This window comes from Schistocerca serialis, chromosome 4 (genome assembly GCF_023864345.2).
Source record: "Schistocerca serialis cubense isolate TAMUIC-IGC-003099 chromosome 4, iqSchSeri2.2, whole genome shotgun sequence".
Lineage (NCBI taxonomy): Eukaryota > Metazoa > Arthropoda > Insecta > Orthoptera > Acrididae > Schistocerca > Schistocerca serialis.
The window spans coordinates 850,697,147-850,716,678 of record NC_064641.1 but is presented as its reverse complement, the minus strand read 5'-3'; the positions used below and the strand labels follow the sequence as shown (position 1 = coordinate 850,716,678).

The 19,532-nt window shown below is 41.1% G+C and overlaps 1 protein-coding gene across 2 annotated transcripts in view; it reads right to left on the bottom strand.

Moving 5' to 3' along the window:
• LOC126473484 (solute carrier family 22 member 7-like) overlaps window positions 1-19,532 on the bottom strand; it is a 514,289-nt gene that overhangs the window by 99,657 nt on the left and 395,100 nt on the right. For both annotated transcript variants that reach the window (XM_050100560.1, XM_050100559.1), the window contains exon 2: window positions 17,253-17,512. In XM_050100560.1, coding sequence (XP_049956517.1) covers window positions 17,253-17,512 — 260 coding nt within the window. The remainder of the gene's footprint in view (window positions 1-17,252; window positions 17,513-19,532) is intronic.

Genomic DNA, 19,532 nt, shown 5'->3' with positions numbered 1-19,532 from the left:
CGGACTTTGAGCGAGGGCGTATAGTGGGCATGCGGGAGGCCGGGTGGACGTACCGCCGAATTGCTCAACACGTGGGGCGTGAGGTCTCCACAGTACATCGATGTTGTCGCCAGTGGTCGGCGGAAGGTGCACGTGCCCGTCGACCAGGGACCGGACCGCAGCGACGCACGGATGCACGCCAAGACCGTAGGATCCTACGCAGTGCCGTAGGGGACCGCACCGCCACTTCCCAGCAAATTAGGGACACTGTTGCTCCTGGGGTATCGGCGAGGACCATTCGCAACCGTCTCCATGAAGCTGGGCTACGGTCCCGCACACCGTTAGGCCGTCTTCCGCTCACGCCCCAACATCGTGCAGCCCGCCTCCAGTGGTGTCGCGACAGGCGTGAATGGAGGGACGAATGGAGACGTGTCGTCTTCAGCGATGAGAGTCGCTTCTGCCTTGGTGCCAATGATGGTCGTATGCGTGTTTGGCGCCGTGCAGGTGAGCGCCACAATCAGGACTCCATACGACCGAGGCACACAGGGCCAACACCTGGCATCATGGTGTGGGGAGCGATCTCCTACACTGGCCGTACACCACTGGTGATCGTCGAGGGGACACTGAATAGTGCACGGTACATCCAAACCGTCATCGAAACCATCGTTCTACCATTCCTAGACCGGCAAGGGAACTTGCTGTTCCAACAGGACAATGCACGTCCGCATGTATCCCGTGCCACCCAACGTGCTCTAGAAGGTGTAAGTCAACTACCCTGGCCAGCAAGATCTCCGGATCTGTCCCCCATTGAGCATGTTTGGGACTGGATGAAGCGTCGTCTCACGCGGTCTGCACGTCCAGCACGAACGCTGGTCCAACTGAGGCGCCAGGTGGAAATGGCATGGCAAGCCGTTCCACAGGACTACATCCAGCATCTCTACGATCGTCTCCATGGGAGAATAGCAGCCTGCATTGCTGCGAAAGGTGGATACACACTGTACTAGTGCCGACATTGTGCATGCTCTGTTGCCTGTGTCTATGTGCCTGTGGTTCTGTCAGTGTGATCATGTGATGTATCTGACCCCAGGAATGTGTCAATAAAGTTTCCCCTTCCTGGGACAATGAATTCACGGTGTTCTTATTTCAGTTTCCAGGAGTGTATGTGATACGTTAGTACCTCCCAAAGCGAGGGCACTCCTTTCTTCAAGGTAATCGCAATTTTGGGACTGCGGAAAGGAAAATCAAACGACTACACAGAATTTAAATACCACAACAATACACTGATTTCATTCACTTCACAAGTAAAATAAGATGCAATATTACTCAAATTTCTGATGAAACTACACTGGGTTTCAACAATCAGTGGCCTTAATTCCACAAATAATCAACAAAGTTCCTCTAAGAGTCCGCATTTTCGATTTACAAGTTCAGGCAGTTACAATACTCCTTCCGCAGGGGTTAATTAACTGTATCTGCGTTGTCTGATATTTTGGTGAAAAATATTTTCTTTGCCGCAAGAGAACAATGCAGGATGCCCCACATTACATCAGAAACCGTGTGCAGTGAAAAAATCCCGATACAAGATATGAAGGTACAACATGTACCCAAGGTAGTTACATACATTCCATATGAGAACTGGCTACTTTGCGAGGCGGTGTTGATGTGACCAACAACAGCTACTGCGAGGGCGGAGAGAATGAATCGCATTGATGGTCTTCAGAATAAATTTCATAGATAAGGCTTTCAAAGCCTGTGAGAAGTATAGATGTTTCTGGCATATGTCGTATTTTTTAAATGATTTGTGAAAATGTAACTGACTCTGATGTTGTAATATGAAGTTTTAGTGCTTCATTCATAATCAGTTTGAAGAAGGGAACAAATTCTCGGTTTTTGATATTGTGACGCCTCCTTCAGAACAATTCATCGTCCTAAGGTTCTGACATAGGAGTCTAATGTAAAGAATCTAAGAATCTCATGTATCTGTTTGGTTAAGACAAAATTAGAATTAAGAACAGGTGAAAGTTTTTTGTATTTACTCAAAAAACGAGATTTTCGATTAGTTCCCTTCTTCAAACTACACAATCAATTGTGTGTGTTAATATATTACATTTTTTAAGATATTTGTGTCGGTGTTTTGGTGTAGTGTGTGGGTAGCTTGTGTGGTCGCTGTCTAGTGGAAGTAGTAGCAGTAGACCAATGTGTATTTATATGTTATTTACCTCATCCCAGATAAATCTAAGACTTGACTGGTATTCTTATGTTTAGTTGCAGAAGTTGTCTCCATTGTCATTAGTTGTTATGGCTGAGGTCCATGCTCTGTAAATTGTGAATGTTAGTACACGATTACGTATCTAATGGCAAAGGCTCGATTTTAATTCTGTTGATTGTGTGAAAGATATCGGCTGCACTGAATGGTTTGAGCCCTGCTCAGGGACTTCTAGGTGCTACAGGAGGATATATTAATTTACTGAAAGTGTAACAGCATGCTGTTGCTCACATGTATTTTATGTTTAATAATTTAATACTTAAATTCATTTCCATGGCTGCACAACCACTAGCCCGACCCCATTCCAGCTATGTTCTACTCAAGTTTCCATTCAACTGTAAGCATATGATTTGTCATATTGACTGTTCTTTTGCTCTGTGATTAAATTCATGGTTCATATTAGTTGATCTGTAGCAGTATTTTGGATTTGTGGTATTTCTGGGATTGTGACCTGTTCTATTCCGATCTGTTCATCATTTATTCTATGTTGATGCGAAGGAACTTTATATACATCCTTTTTCTAGGCAATTTAATACTGAGAAAAGTGTTAATGTGTGAACTTTTCCATGTAGCAGGTGGCAGCATTCTTGGAACTGGTAACTGATCTCATGGGGGTATTTTCTTTATGTACTTTGCACCTGGCTTCTCTGCTATTGTGCTGACGACTTTTTTTCTTATTTGTGAGTAAATTTTTGACGGCCAATAGTTCGACAAACTTCAGTTCTTCAACAATATTTTTTCTTATATGATTCGTATTTGTTTCATTCATATATTACTGTAAATCCGTGATCATTACAGTGTAAATCCTGCCTGTTTTGTAATTATGACTTAGCCTCCCTAATCCGTTCCTATAGTTTTGTTTCTCTAATGTGCTTGCTTGTTATTTTTCTGTATGTTTCTGTTTTCTTGTTTTTTATTAAGTCGTTTACTCATTTTACTATCAGTTCGATTATTAGTCTGTTACTGATACAGCATTTTTCCTTCTGATACTAAAATATAACTAATGTTTGCATTTGTTATTTTGTTCTTGTTAACTTTATATTTAAGAAATTTGTCTGTGACAATTTCCACTTCATTCAGTTGCATTTCAGTGATACTTATTCTTCTTGAGTAAAATTTGTGTGGAAAGCTTTAAGTGTGTGTGTATGCGTGTGTGTGTGTGTGTGTGTGTAAGAGAGAGAGAGAAGGGGGATGCAGGAAGGGGGAGACACACACACACACACACACACACACACACACACACACACACACACACACACACAGAGATAGAAAGAGATAGAAAGAGAGAGAGAAGGAGAGAGAGAGAGAGAGAGAGAGAGAGAGAGAGAGAGAGAGAGAGAGAGAGAGAAGAGACAGCAGAAGAGGGACAGAGGGAGGTGGAGAGAGAGATGTAAATAGTACATGTGCAAATTGTATTGTTCTTCGTTTAGTTAGTTCTTTCCCACACTGTCGCCTAATTTCAGTACAGAATGGCCAGCCTATTTCAGATATTAACGAAATTTCATGCAAAATTTCATATTTTATTTTTCTTTGAGTCTTTCAAGTTCTCATATGGCTGTTAGCACTATGGGACTTAACAGCTAAGCTCATAAGTCCCCTAGAACTTAGAACTATTTAAACCTAACTAACCTAAGGACATCACACACATCCATGCCCGAGGCAGGATTAGAACCTGCGACCGTAGCAGTCGCGCAGCTCCAGACTCAAGCGCCTAGAACCGCTCGGCCACACCGGCCGTGTCAAGTTCTCTTGCATTATAATTTCAACTATGCCTATCTGCCACTCAGTTGTTCCTCAGGACAGAAGCAATTCATTTAAGAGGTAGCTACTAAAGTCAACATCACACGACCCACAACGGTGTCTCTGCACAATAAACCAGCGTACCCATACCACCGTTTAGCCAATGGCAGACATGAATATGGGGGTGATGTCTGTGGTTGCTGGAGAGTCTTGATGGGAAAAGCACAGCTGCAACTCTCTCTTGTGATACTGACTTCGGCAGGAACGGACAACACCTGCCATCCACACATGGTCCTGCTCACCAGGACCAGCCACCACTCTCACAAAACTAAACCAACACCTCTCCTGCAACCAACTTAGTTCATCTCTTTGTCCAGACACCTAGACTGGTAATCAACCTTTATCTGTGCCCCAAGAGAAGCCTTTCCCATATTCTGAGAACCAAGACTACAGATCAAGTATTCTTCATTTAAATCTCTTATTTCCCCACCTGCCTTCTGATGCTCCTGTTCTGCATCCTGCACATCTGGTGTCAGAATCAGAATCTAACCCATTGTTCAGAATGGAGGATGACCATGAAATTTTGGTTCAAATTCAAAACTTTTTGGCCAGTTATAATAGTTGTTGCTGTTACTCTGTGCAAGCCAGGCGTTTAGTGGTCATGTCTTCCTGTGTGGCCTGAGATGCACCTCGTTAGCGCATTCCAGTATGCCTGGGGCAGAGTCTAACTTGCAGCCACACTGCTGTGTGTGAGCTGAGCACAAGCCTGTCACCTACTGTCATCGTGGAAGTGAGCTGCTTGCCAGTGCCTCCCCTGGAGGGCAGAGCGCATCAGTGCACTGTGACTGATTGTTACGGCATGCTGCTGGCCAGAGGAATGCCCCATTGGCTGCAGGTCAACCGCCAGCACCCCTCAACACCTGCCTGGCTGCTTGCCATGCCAGTCTCACCGTGGCAAGCTGCTCATCAATGCATGGCTTAGCTGCCAGCCACAGTGCTGCCAGCCATGGCGACCTCCAGCCATGTGGCCCATCTGCTCTAACTGTCTGTGCCGTAGACCATGCTGTCTCAAGCCATTCACACATGTGCCCATTTGACGCTACCAACTTCATGCCATGCCCCCTCCATCGCCACCATCGCACTTTGCTCGCCACGGTTGCACCAGCCCTCTGAAATCTAAATCCATGCAGCCCATCTGCTATAGTTGTCTTTGCTGTGGACCATGCTGCTTGATGTCACTTACTAATGTGCCCCATTTCACGCCACCAACCCTATTCTGTAGCTGACCCATCACCATCATCAGGCCACCTTTGTCATGGCTACACCAGGCTGCAGCAACCTGTAGCAAAGTGGCTCATCTGCTGTATCTGCCAGTGCTGCAGATCGTGTTGCTTACTGCCACTTAGTCACATACTCCACTAGCCTCATTCCGTGACCAACCTGTCGACAAAATGGTGCTGGCCTCACGATGGCCGCACAAGCCCACTGTAACCTGTAGCCATGCAACTCATATACTGTAACCCTTTGTGCCGCCCTTGTAGCAGCACTTTCCACTTGCCATCATCCTGGAGACGCTGTGTGCTTGTTGCCCTATCAGCCACTTGTTACCGGGAATCCTGGCGCCCAGTTGTATGGTGCACAACGCTCACCTCCACGAGGACCACCTGCAAACTGTATGTCAAAGCAGCCTGCCAAGAGCTGTTCTGCCTGAGGGTCCTGGCAACGACCTCTGTGCCACTTTCCGCTTCAATGCTTTTCCTGTTAGCTACGTCAGGTCCACACAACCCACATACACATTGCTGCCATCAACCATCACACAAAGTGCGTCACACTGGCCAGTGCCATGACTAGGTGAGCACCCTTGAACATTGATTAACGAATGCAATTGGGGACTCTCAGACCTAGGAACTATAGTTTTAATTGGACAGTGTTAAACCTATTGTGGTCAGTTTGTTTATGGAGGACTTTGAGGAACGTGCATTGGAGTCAGCGACCTTGAAACCTGCATGTTTTTCAGATATGTAGACGATACTTTTGTTGTTTGGCCTCATGGTAGTGAGAATTTAAACCGGTTTTTGCATCACCTGAATTCAATCCACCCGAATGGATGCCTTCCCTTCCTTGATGTGTTGGTTAGAAGGAAGACTGATGGTACGTTGGGACGTTCTGTTTATGGGAAGCCTACTCACACTGACTTGCGGAAACATGATGTGAAACGTGTTTCTCGACCACCTTCTAAGATTAAGGCCCTGTTGGCATCTGTAAAAGATGATCTTGGTTTGCGTAAGGCTGGTGTCTATTGTATTCCTTGCAGTTGTGGCATGTCATATATTGGTCAGACAATCAGGACCGTGCAAGACAGGTGTATTGAACATAAGCGTTACACACGCTCACAACACCCGAGCAAATCCGCTATTGCAGAACATTGCCTTGACACCCGTCATCCTATGAAATACAACACGGAGATTCTGGCTTCCACGTCCAGCTATTGGGATAATGTTATTAAGGAAGCTGTTGAAATCAAACTATCAAGCAACCTTATAAACAGATATGGTGGATTTTGTTTAAATGCTGCTTGGAATCCGGCTCTCTCTCATCAAAAATTCAATTACAATTATTACAAGAAACCCTCAGAATGCTAGGTCACAAAAAGCCAATAATGTTTTTACAGCATTTTCTACCTCACACAGCGTCTTCCATGCAACCAAAATATAGCCATCTAATGGCACAGGTGGCTGGGCTGGAAGCATCCACTGGCGAGCACAGCATGAGGTTACGGGGCGTATTTGAACTGCTTAGTTGACGAGTAATTCACAATCGTGCTACTGTGCTAGTGGTGTTAATACAGAACAGAGCAATGGGGATGACACACAAAGCAAATATTCCATTGTATCTACAACTGAAGTTATCGGCATTTCGTCAGGGAGGAACACAACGAATTTCGCAGCCTGAGCAGGAAGAGGCATATGAAAATTAGCGCTTCTGCGAGATGTCAGCGGTTTGTGTGGTGTCGTACACGCTCGCCTGTGTGGACAATGTACATGAGTAGTACAGTGATGATGGTACATGCTGAACATGAAATGATAATTAAATCAAGACCTTAACCTGTCGACAGGCGTTGATATACATGAACGGGGGCAGTTGAAAATTTGTGCCCCAACCGGGACTCGAACCCTGGATCTACTGCTTACATGGCAGACGCCCTATCCATCTGAGCCACCGATGGCACGGAGAATAGTGCGACTGCAGGGATAAACCCCTCCATGCTCCCTTTGAGACCCACATTCCCAACTTAATGTCCACACACTACATTCGTAGTGCACCTGCCCACTACACTCATTACTCGCGGCAGACAATCTTACTGAGTCCCGTAAGAATTCGGGCAATGCGTGTGCATCCAGCACAGGAGGAGGTCGTTGACCGGTTAGCCTTAACTATATGAAGATGGTATCTGTTGTTTCGGACGTGTCCGAAAGAACAGATACAATCTTCATATACATGCTTAACAAGTGAAAGTGATACTGAAACAGGTATCGAGCGATGTAGTTAATCATCGCTTGGACAGAGAGCCACCAATCCCGTCTATAGTGAAACGCAATAAAAGACAATCGTTGTCCAACGAGTACCGGGTACTAAAAAAACGCCCTATCCATCTATGTAACTATGTGAAAAATCATCCACAGCATAGTAAAAAAAAAATTATGAATAGATTTCGAGTAAGCTTGCAGCAGTAGAACCGGGTAGTGTGTAAAAAAAAACGGATATTCAAAAGAGGACAAGGCACACTTGTTACAAAAACAAAAACAGATGTTTGAGCGTTTCAAGGATGCTCGACGAAATTTACAAAATATGCCTGACCGTAACATACTAGGTTACACACACCAAATTTCGGGAGACTTATATTACAGTGATTTTAAGGGAAGCAGTGGTTCGCTGCGTAACTTCAAATTGTGCCGCGGAACTGGAAGACGTAATATGACGGAATTTCAAACAATGAATCAACTTGACGATGTGGAATCGGCCCAGAAATTTATAAACCAGATAAACAAACTTATACCATCATTCAGTAAGGAATTTTTTCTCAGTTTCGACAAATCGGGATTTGAAGAGGAAATGCATTTGAAAGGAACCCTGGAAATTAGAGACACCAGGTGAGTTGTATCAATATTAACGAACATCAAGGCCTTGCATTTTGTATACAATTTTTGTCTGTTAATGTGAATGATAAATTGGCGTGAAAGTTATTTACTGTGCTTCGAGAATTTGAGGTGCTCTGGCACATAAGATTCCTCCTCATGTGGGTGATCTCGGAAGGGCAGCAGTGAATATTTACGTCACAGCAAGCAAGAGTGGGAAAATGGGCTTAAGGAAAATACAGCTACTGTATGAGTACTACTTTTGGGCCATAGCTGATCAAAATAACTTGCTTCCGCTTGATTCTTGGTCTCCGTATAAGAATCATACTTCTTTAAGGCATACTATCACTCCTGAAAAGTGCGTGACATTGCAGATCACACCACCTGGAACAACATGACAAATTCAGACTCTGGATGTTTTTTTTTTTTCCGTGCCTGAACCACATATTATCGCACTATGTCTAACTATGCATTGAAGTTTAGCCAGTTTCACATAAGCTATAAGGCAGACAGTTTCGCATTCGATTACATACCATCACATTCCATCAGTTGTCATCACCCCGTTACACCAGTATGATTCTATATGCATTCCTTAAAAGTGGATACCTTTCTGAACGTCCTCCGTGGTTTAACTCCCAAGCAGTCCGGTTCGATCTTGATGATGTGAACCTTTGTGATCTCCGTGGAACGCCATTTTCCATTCTGTGTTCATGGTGCAAGTTAATGGTTTGTTCTGACAATTTCTTGAATGTCGACGATGTCCTTTTTGTGAAGTGTAATACATACATCCCACAGAAGGTTGATCTCTGCAACTTCTGGACAGTAATTTTATGTGATCCTCCTTATGTACATGGTGAGTCATTAGCTGCCACTATTTTTCACGTCGTAATTATTAACGCAAGACTTTCAAATTAGTCTTACCAAAGATGTAACCTGCGACCTCGCACTAAAGGGGTTGTTGTTAGAGAAAATTAAACTGTGACCAAAAAAGAAACCGGGTGCAGCAGGTACGAACAGACTGGTACGTAACTTTATTTTATGGAATCAATGACGGCAATGAGTAAGTTATGACACTTTCATTAGGAAGCGGTTGTTTCTGACTCGTTAGCGATCGTTATTTCTTAGGTGGAACAGTTTATTTGGTAGCTGTGAAATTTTAATTCGTTGCTTTGGTCACATTGCTGCGCGTATTTGGTGTGTAAGACAGTGGGAAAGACACCCGTGAACTGCATCGGTTGTAGATTCTTAAGCCTTACTTTTTTTAATTAATTTTGATATCTACTAGTCATGTTAGTAATATTTTTAGATGGCTGAGGTCTGGAATATGACGAAAAATAAGAAAGGTGACGCCTGTGGACAGATTTATCTGTGTACGTACGTCTGTTTAATTTTGCCTTCCAAGATGTATATTGGGTAGAGTTGTCAGGTAGTCTACAGTACCTTGTAGCTGGCAAGATGTAGCTTAATGGCGGCAGAGAGTCCGAGCTGACCGTGCATTCTCTTCTGTTACACTTCTGTGTCATGAGCAGCACTATCACTTTAAGCTTTCCTGTCAGAATCATTACTGCCAATTGGTGCCCCATAATGAATGTAGGTTGCTGCCACAAAAGACGTGAGGATTCCAAGAGTTGTTTCCCTTATTTACCTACCACACTACACCTACTGCAGACTCGAAACATTGGCGCCCCGATATTTTAAATAATGGCAGGCATTTCACAGTTCGTATAGAAATTAATATTAGACAGATGAATCATGATACCTCAAGAAGAAACATGCACATTACTGTTACTTGAACGACAATTATGATGCTGTAATCAGATTTCCAGTATCTTTATTTGTTTAAAGATTAGTATCTGACGATGAATTATACAAGAAACACCCAGCAACGAATTTCCAAAATGTAAACGCTTCATCCGATTTTGTCGATCGCCATATCTTTAGAAAGCTATTAGTGTAAACCTAAATTGGTATGAATTACAGGCATGTAACTTGAATAGTACATGACTTATTGGAGCTCAAAGCAGCCGACTACTATCGATCGCGTCAGGCCGTAAGTACTTTACAGTTACACGAAAAAACAGTAGCAGCATGCTTATAAATATATTTATTCATCTATGTCTTTGTTTATACCCGATAGATACTATTCATGAAGAAATTAGTTAAATATTTACTGTGTTTTAGAAAGCACAGAGACATTAGGCTCTTGGCCTACCTTTTGCTTCTTTTCTTTTGATATATGTTTATTTAATTGTTTATGTATTTAATAATGTGTGTTAGAGCGTGTTTATGGTCCATCCATAGGAATATTCATTTAATTTCAAGTTATTTAAATGTAAATCCAGTATTTGGTATATGTTCCATTATGATTGTGACTGTGCGTTGGCATGAAGACATGGCGCGAGGACGCTAGCAAATTGGAGCGGTCGTGAATCGGGAGATTGGATGGAAGCGAGTTTCCGGAGAGGACACGGGGCGGTTGTGGACAGTACGGGACAGAACACACGGGAGTGAGTGCTGGATGCGGACAGTACAGCGCGACGGACGCACAGTCGGCGGAAAGACTTGGACAGCGGAGCAGTTTGCGCGTGGTCGCGGCAGATAGAGAAACTTCGGAGTGCCAACTCGTGCACTTCTGAGAATTCCGTGGCTTCTACAGTGAAGACGTAGTGTGCGTTTAGAAGTGAATGTCTCGCGAGCTGTGTTGTTCATAACTAATTACGCCCTGTAGGAATCTATTGTTTCCCTGTTATTCAACATATATTTTATTTACTTGCTGGGCCTTCGACACCAATAAGTGTTTTGCAGAAATATACCACATTCTCAAATGTACTTCTACTATCGTACTCATCATTTAAAGTCGTTAAGATACTACCTGCAGCTTTTATTTAATTGCAATCTTTCATTTATAAATTTATGTTACTTTCATAATTCGCAACTGCCGAGTGATAGAAACCTTTGACCATTCGATTCATGTGTGCATTCTCATCGTATACTGTAGACGCAGCAGTATTTGGCCTGTAATGCGGCAACTACATATCCAAGACCCTAGACAACGAAACCAGCCAAAACTTTAAAGATTTCAACGTTGAGTCGGAGGGTGCGTAGTTGTTTGAAAGCCTGCAATCGTTTATCCGAAAATGGTGTTTGGTAAAGGGAACCATTACCGAAAAATTTCTAAATACGTCAGTTGATGATAGTTCATTTATTGTATCCACTGTTTCTTGAGCATTATTTGCAATAACAGATGCTGCTTTCTCTCGAAACTCCTAATAATAAATAATGTTTCACCTTTCTAGGCTCCACAGGAAAAACCAACAAAATGGGAATAAGAACTCATATTCGCCAGAAAACGACAGTTACAGTTTTTCCAATGTAGAACATTACGCGCTATCGTCTTCACAACAAAAAACTTCTAACACAACGTTAGGCGATGAAATTTTGTTTTTGTGATCGCAGTGGAACATAATATCCAGTACACCTCAAATCTAAAGGAATTAAAAGCTATATTAGCCAGTGCATAACGTCAGGTGTATTTTTCTTGTGCACAACGTACTGTATTGTCATTACCCCCATCCACCCCTCGCAAAATGGTGTCTGGTAAGATTAGATTAGTTTAGATTTACTTTCATTCCAATTGATCCGTAGTGAGGAGGTCCTCCAGGATGTGGAACATGTTAGAAAAACAATACATGACAAATATTTACAACTAAAACAAATAAGTTAACGTACCATTCCACAGGTCCCATTACATGTTTATTACCTTATAAATAAATAAAAGTTTTTTATTTCTTTATAAGGTAATAAACATGTAATACAACTACTATAATACTTATTTACAATGAACACATTACTGCACTGAAATGGTGCAGAAGTTAGATTGTACTTACACACACACACACACACACACACACATTTACAATGAACACATTACTGCACTGAAATTGCGCAGAAGTTATAATGTTATAAATATATATATATATATATATATATAATTATTATTGGTGTTTTGCCCTTAAAGAGCGCATTTGGACTAAACTACATGGCCAGTTCCTTTTGCTGCCTTCCTTGCTGCCCAAACTTCCCTCATTCGCTCGCTGTGTTTCTGTTTCCGGTCCTCTGTCCATGCTTCTTGTCGGCTTTGTGTCTTCGGCTTCATCTTGATTGCCTTTTTGGTTGCCCATATTTCTTTCATCTTCTGGCTGTGATCTTGCTTGCGTTCTTCGGTCCATTTTATGCCTGTTCGTTTGTCACATTGTATCTCATGTAGTTTACTTTTCTTAATGATGTTTCTGAACTTTATTCTGTCGTTTATTGTGTCTGCTGTTATGTTGAGCTGGTTCAGGTCGTTTTCTACCTCTGCCACCCATTTGTTGTTTCTAGTGGTTACCCAGTCAAAGATCTGTTTGGTCAGCTTGTGAGATGGCATTTTGTATAGGTGTCCATAGAATTGTAGTCTGCGTTTTTTAATCTTTTCTGCGATTGTCTCCGTACGTTTGTACAGTTCCTCTGTAGGTTTCTTGATCCATATTCCATTGTTGTTAGTTGCGCCAAATATTTTCCTAAGTATTTTCCGTTCTACTTTTTCTAATTGTCTGATACATGTATGCCCTAGGATTAGTGTGGTCTCTGCTGCATATAGTACCTCGGGGAGCACCACCGTGTCGTAATGGAGTAATTTGGCTTTTTGTGAGATAGACTTCTTGTTGTAATGATTTCACACTACTTTGTATGCCTTGTCCAGTTTAGTCTTTCTTTCTTCGTTTGAGTCTCTGTTATGTCCACTCATTTGTAGTGTTTCACCGAGGTATTTGAAGTTTGCCGTTTTGTAAATCGTGCCATACTTTGTGTTCAGAGATGAGAGTTTCTTTGTGCTCATAAACTGTGTCTTTTCGTAAGAGATCTGTAGTCCAGTTTTGGAAGCGATTTCGTGCAGTTTTTCAACAGCGTCTTTTGTTTCCTTTATACCTTTCGTGACAATCACCAAATCGTCTGCAAAAGCCAGGCATTTAATCTGTAGGTTTCCTAAGGTTATCCCCTGTTGTGATGTTTCCCATTCTTTTATGACCTTATCTAACACCAGATTGAAAAGGAGAGGTGAGAGGCCATCGCCTTGTCGGACACCTGTGCGAATTTCAAAGGGCTCTGATAGTTCCCCACAGAACTTTACTTTGGAGGTCGTGTTGGTTAAAGTTTGCTCTATGATAGCCCGTGTTTTGTTGTCTACTTTGTATTCTGCTAGAATTTTGAAGAGAGTTTTCCGGTCGATAGAGTCGCACGCCTTTTTGAAGTCAACAAAGGTAATGATCAGGTTCTGTTTGTGTAGTAAAATCATTTTCAGGTTCTAAATTTGTTCCGCACAAGACCGCCCTTTACGGAAGCCTGCTTGATATTCCCCAATCAAGTGGTCGGTTTGGCATTCTAGTCTGTTCAGTAAAGCTTTAGAGAGGATCTTGTATGTGACCGGTAGTAGGGATATTCCTCTGTAGTCGTTCGGGTCAGTCTTGTCACCTTTTTTGTGTAGTGGGTGTATCAGGGCAGTTGTCCAGTCGCCAGGAATTTTCATGGTCTTCCAGATGTCTTCCAAGATCCTGTGGATGTCTTTGGTGAGTTCTGGGTCTTGCAACTTCCAGATTTCCGCGATGATGCCATCTTCTCCTGGTGCTCTACGATTCTTGAGTGACTTTATTATTTCTTTAACTTCTTCTAGAGTTGGAGGTTCACTATCTGGATTGTATGTGCTCGTTTCTGTCATCATTTCTTCCACGGGGGGGTCCGTGTTGAGCAGTTTTTCAAAGTACTTTGCCAGAATGTCACAATTGTTTTTGGTATTGGTTTCTAGGGTTCCATCCGGTCTTCTGAAGCACAAGTTGGGTGGTTGATATCCAGTCATATTTTCTCTGAACATTCTGTAGAAGTTTCTTGTATTGTTCTTCATGAAGTCCGATTCGATATATATATATATATATATATATATATATATATATATATATATATATATATATATATATGCAAATCAGTTGGTTTTACTAAGAAATTCATCAATGGAGTAGGAGTTGTCCACCAATAAATCCTTTAGGCTTCTCTTAAACTGAATTTCATTGGTTGTTAAGCTTTTTATGGCTGCTGGCAAGTTATTGAAAATGTGTGTTCCTGAATAATGCACACCTTTTTGTACAAGACTAAGTGACTTTAAATCCTTGTGAAGATTATTCTTATTTCTAGTATTGATTCCATGAATTGAGCTGTTGGTTTGAAAAAGTGATATATTTTTAATGACAAATTTCATTAAGGAATAAATATATTGAGAAGGCTTCTGCAGGATGTTCTTGAGTTCACACCGCGTATAACTCTTACTGCACGTTTTTGTGCCCGGAAAACTTCAGCTTGGCTTGATGAATTACCCCAAAAAATAATCCCATATGACATTATGGAATGAAAGTAAGCATAGTATGCCACCTTTTTCATTTTTATATCCCCTATGTCTGAGAAAATTCCCATTGCAAACAGAGATTTGTTAAGACGCTTAAGCAGTTCTGTGGTGTGTTCCTCCTAGTTGAAATTATTATCAAGCTGTAATCCCAAGAATTTAACACTGTCCACTTCTATCTTCTTGTCATCGTATGTTAGACATATACTCGTGGGACACCCCTTACAAGTTCTGAACTGTATGTAGTGTGTTTTTTCAAAGTTTAGTGACAAAGAATTGGCTAGGAACCAGTGATTAATGTCCACAAATGTTTTATTAGCTGATCTTTCTATTTATTGCAATGTTTGTATCATCGGCAAACAAAACGAACTTGGCATCTGGTAATGTTCCTGATGAAAGGTCATTGACATACACAAGAAAAAGTAAGGGCCCTAAAATGGAGCCTTGTGGGACCCCACATGTAATTAGTTCCCAGTTGGATGATGCCTGATGGCTTGATACATGTCTCTTTCCTAATAACACCCTTTGTTTCCTGCCAGAGATATAAGATTTGAACCATTTTGCAGCATTTACTTTTATACTATAATACTCTATTTTACTTAAAAGGATATTGTGATTTACACAGTGAAATGCCTTAGACAGATAACAAAATATACCAGTTGCCTGGAATTTTTTGACTAATGAATTAAGCACATTTTCACTGTAAGTGTAGATAGCCTTCTCAATATCAGAACCTTTTAGAAATCCAAACTGTGACTTTGACAGTATGTTATTTGAGATAAGATGGTTATAAAGCCGACTGTACATTACTTTTTCGAAAATTTGAGAATCCTGGCAACAGTGAAATTGGACGGAAATTTGATGCTATTTCTTTATCTCCCTTCTTAAATAGTGCCTTAACTTCAGCATATTTCAGCCATTCAGGAAATATTCCACTGATAAATGACTGGTTGCACAGATAGCGTAATATGTTACTTAGCTCAGAATCACATTCTTTAATTAATTTTGTTGATATTTCATCATACACACTAGATGTTTTTGATTTTAAAGATTTTATGATGGACATTATTTCTGTTGGCGTAGTGACAGTCAAATTCATATTATGGAAGTTGCTTGAAATTTCTGGTCTGAGGTATTCAGTAGCAGCATCTGCCGAATCTGACAACCCCATCTTTTCGGTAACAGTTATAAAATGTTTATTAAAAAGTTCTGCAACACTATACACATCTGTCACCAATGTATCATTTACTCTTAATGCTATTTGTTCCTCTTCATGTCTGGTTCCACCGGTCTCCTCCTTCGCTATATCCCATATTGTCTTTATTTTGTTATCTGATATGACTACCTTTTCCTTGTAAAATATTTGCTTTGACATCGGTATTATAATCTTCAATATTTTGCAGTATTTCTTGTAATGTGCTATAGCATCAACATCGGAACTGTTTCGGATTGACAGATACTGTTTTCTTTTTGTTTTACAAGATACCCCTATTCCTCGAGTAATCCATGGCTTTTTTGTAGACTTCGCTCTAACCTTGGTAAGTTTTGGGGGAAAACAGTGTTCGAATAAGATAAGCCAAGGTGAACCATTCCCGAAAAACTTTTACAAATTTCAGGTGATGAGACTTCGTTTTTTGTACCCACCATACCTTGAACGTTATTTGGAATGACAGATGCAGCCCCCACATCGCATCATCAAAATTCAGCTCCTTTTACTTAGAATAGAGTGGTTTAAGAACTCAAAATTATAGTACATAGTAAGTGAGCAAAAATGTTTTTAAGTTCCGCTTACAAAAACTTTCAAATACAGCTAAACAAAAGTAAATTACTGATTTTGCTGTGGAACTAGCTGTAACTTCATGTCTTTTTTCTGTAAAACTTCACATTACGAGGTAAAGATCACTAGAAAATTACGAATGTTCAATAGACAAATTTTAATGCACAAACTACTCGCAACAGCCTGATCGAAAGCAGAAAATATATCAAATTAAGCCAACAATACCTTTTCAAATTCTTTATGTAATTGTTTCACCATTTTAGGGCCTCAGAGTACAGCAAATGGACTAACATTAGCAATGGTGCAGATATGTTAGACGCCTTGCATACATTAAGCCATTGCTAACACTACTGGACGAGAATAATGTTAAGTACCTCCCATCGCAATGGGCTTTTCGAAAGAAGGGGTGTCTGACTGAAGGAGTCGAGGAATGTAATTGAGCAGAAAAATACTGAGCTACGATGGAGAGATGCATGTGGATTGGTTTAGAAGCTCTCTGAGTGACACATTCCCAAGAAAATGGGAGGTGTAGCTTAAGGATGAGTTAAGAAATGTGGTTGGACAGGTATATGCTGAGCTGTTATTGGGAGAGCTAAATATGTGTGAGTCTTAGAAACCCTCTCGTTGGCCTGTTTCCAAAAAGGGGGTTTGGTTTGCAAAGGGAGCATAACTTACTAAGGGAGGAGGACAGGGTGTGGGTAGGGGAATGGGGCATGGCTTACAAGGGGCGTTGCTTAGGATGGGGCAGGATATGATGTCACGCATTTGTCTCTCCATGTAGGCGACCTGACAGGCAAAGGTCAAATCTGATTGGAAGTCACTACTGCATTCCTACTGTTATATATCTGTTATTGATTTAAGAGATCGCATTTTCTCAGCTTCTGTTAAATAAAAATCAAATGGATTATATCTAAATATATATCTTACTTGGGGATAGTGGCGCTCTTCCACTCATCAAGAGTTAAGTTGGTGAACTCTCTCCCAGGGACGTGACACCAGTGATCAGGAGTTTGCATAACGAAATTGTACATTTGCGTGCTCAGCACATTGACGATTGTGCCATAGCAAATGAAAACAGTGTTTAATCTCTTCTGGAACTTTCCTGTAGAACCAATGACATCCATAATGTCCTCGAAAGCTGGTACAACCTCTCGATCCTGATGGTATTCATTCGTCTGGTTGACAGTCTGTAACCAAAGAAGGTGTTATTCATTGCACAAATCATTGGCCAATTTACCTATTTGTCCAATAATCGAGGGTGAGTGTAACATAGACACAACTTAATTTATTCTGCCTAAAATCGTCTGTAATCAGGTAAAAATGTGACAAAATTTCATGTATTAACATGCATTTATGATAAATATGATAATGAACTACAAGAGACTGAAATATGTGAGTTAGGTAGTGATCTCGTTGAATACTCTGTAATGATATGAAAAGTATTATACATTTAGCTACACTCATCTAGAGAATGTCAAATCGAAGCAATTGCTACGGAGCATGAATTGTACAATCTGTCCATTGTTGCGTGACAAGTGAAAACGTTTGCTCATATGCATTAAAGTCAGAAGGAATATTGCATCTTATTTCCGATGGTCACGGGTACTGCAGTACCGTATTTGTACACTGACACCAAGCAAACGACTTTCAGTTAAAATGCCTATTCTGTATGGGAATATACGTAATGGATGTAAAAGTGGCAGTTGTAGACACTTGGCTGACGACATACGGAAGCTTTAGTCTGACCGTGAAGCGTGTTTGGATAGCCTAATAATAAAGGGACCGTTCACAATAACAGAAAAATCTGCTTTCGAGCCATTCCATTATACACCGGATGGTTCTCCATATTCACAACTGTGAATACATGTCATGTATTTCATAACAGCTGTATTTGCCACAGTGCCCGTGCCTTTGGAAATGCAATATCGTCGTGACGTACCAGATGGATCCTCTCCATCTGTTACGTTTTTCTAGCCCCCTAAATAACTAACTTTTTTATTTTCATGTAATTTTCAATTTATTTATCCGTTGACATGCAATAACTATATTAAAAACTCACGCTTCTATTTAGACTTAATTTCACTTAAATTAATTATTCAGATCCTCATTTAAAGTGTTCTGATTACATTTTTGTAATTGGATTTCATTAGGACATTGTTAATTAAACGTTACAGTTCATTCCAGTTAGTATTACAGTTCGTTACATTCCAAATCCTACGAACGAGTAATTATATTTGAGAAAGGTGACCTAAACCACCTGAAAGATTAGCATTCTCAAGTTCCAGTAAATACTTTAAATTATGTACAATTTATTTTCTCCATAGAAATTAACTTGAAAGCTCATAGCAAGTACTATTTTACAGAGCAGATGTTGTAATAACTACTGTTAGATTCCGGACGTCAGCTATACGGATTGATCAGGAACAATGCGCAAAGCTTGTAAGAATCTTGCAGGGTAGGTGGTGCTGAGTAACAGTTCTCAAGAAAAGAATTCGATACGTTCCCCGTTTCCGAGTTGATTAGCATTGAAGTTAGCCAACCAGGCCGTTGTGCCAACAAATTCATGTGGCCTGCATTAAAGGTGTTGCAAAACATGTCCTTCGTTTGGTTTCTTGTAGCCGAATAAGGGAGCGACACAAGAATTGCACTTTTGATGTTAATGAGGATCGAATCCGAGCCAAAGGCTGAGAATTCTCCTGTTCTGTCGTCTAGGCCTTGAGAACAGTTGACGCTAACTGTGTCTGGTCGGCCACTTTAATTTGCGTGCGCAGCAGCCTCATTGGCTAACTTCTGCTAATTGACTTGGCACACCATTGAGAATTTTTTATTTCTTTCTCAACACAGCCAACCCTGCAACACGCTTACAGGTTCTTCACACTGTTTCTGACCACACTGCATAGTTTTGTTGCTTTAATTTCGCACCACAATATGACCTACAGCATTGATTAGTTAATATACTTATTAATGATTTCATGAAATTTACCATAATTGGCAATATGGCACTCACATATGTAACCAAGGAGATTCACAGACAGAAGAAAAACAGTGTCGTTTTGTAGGGGACATCCTGAGACATCAAGGGATCACAAATTTAGTACTGGAAGAAAGCGTGGGGGTAAAGATCGTAGAGGGAGACCAGGAGATGAATACAGTAAGAAGATTCAGAAGGATTTTGAAGAAGCTTGCACAGGATAGAATAGCATGGAG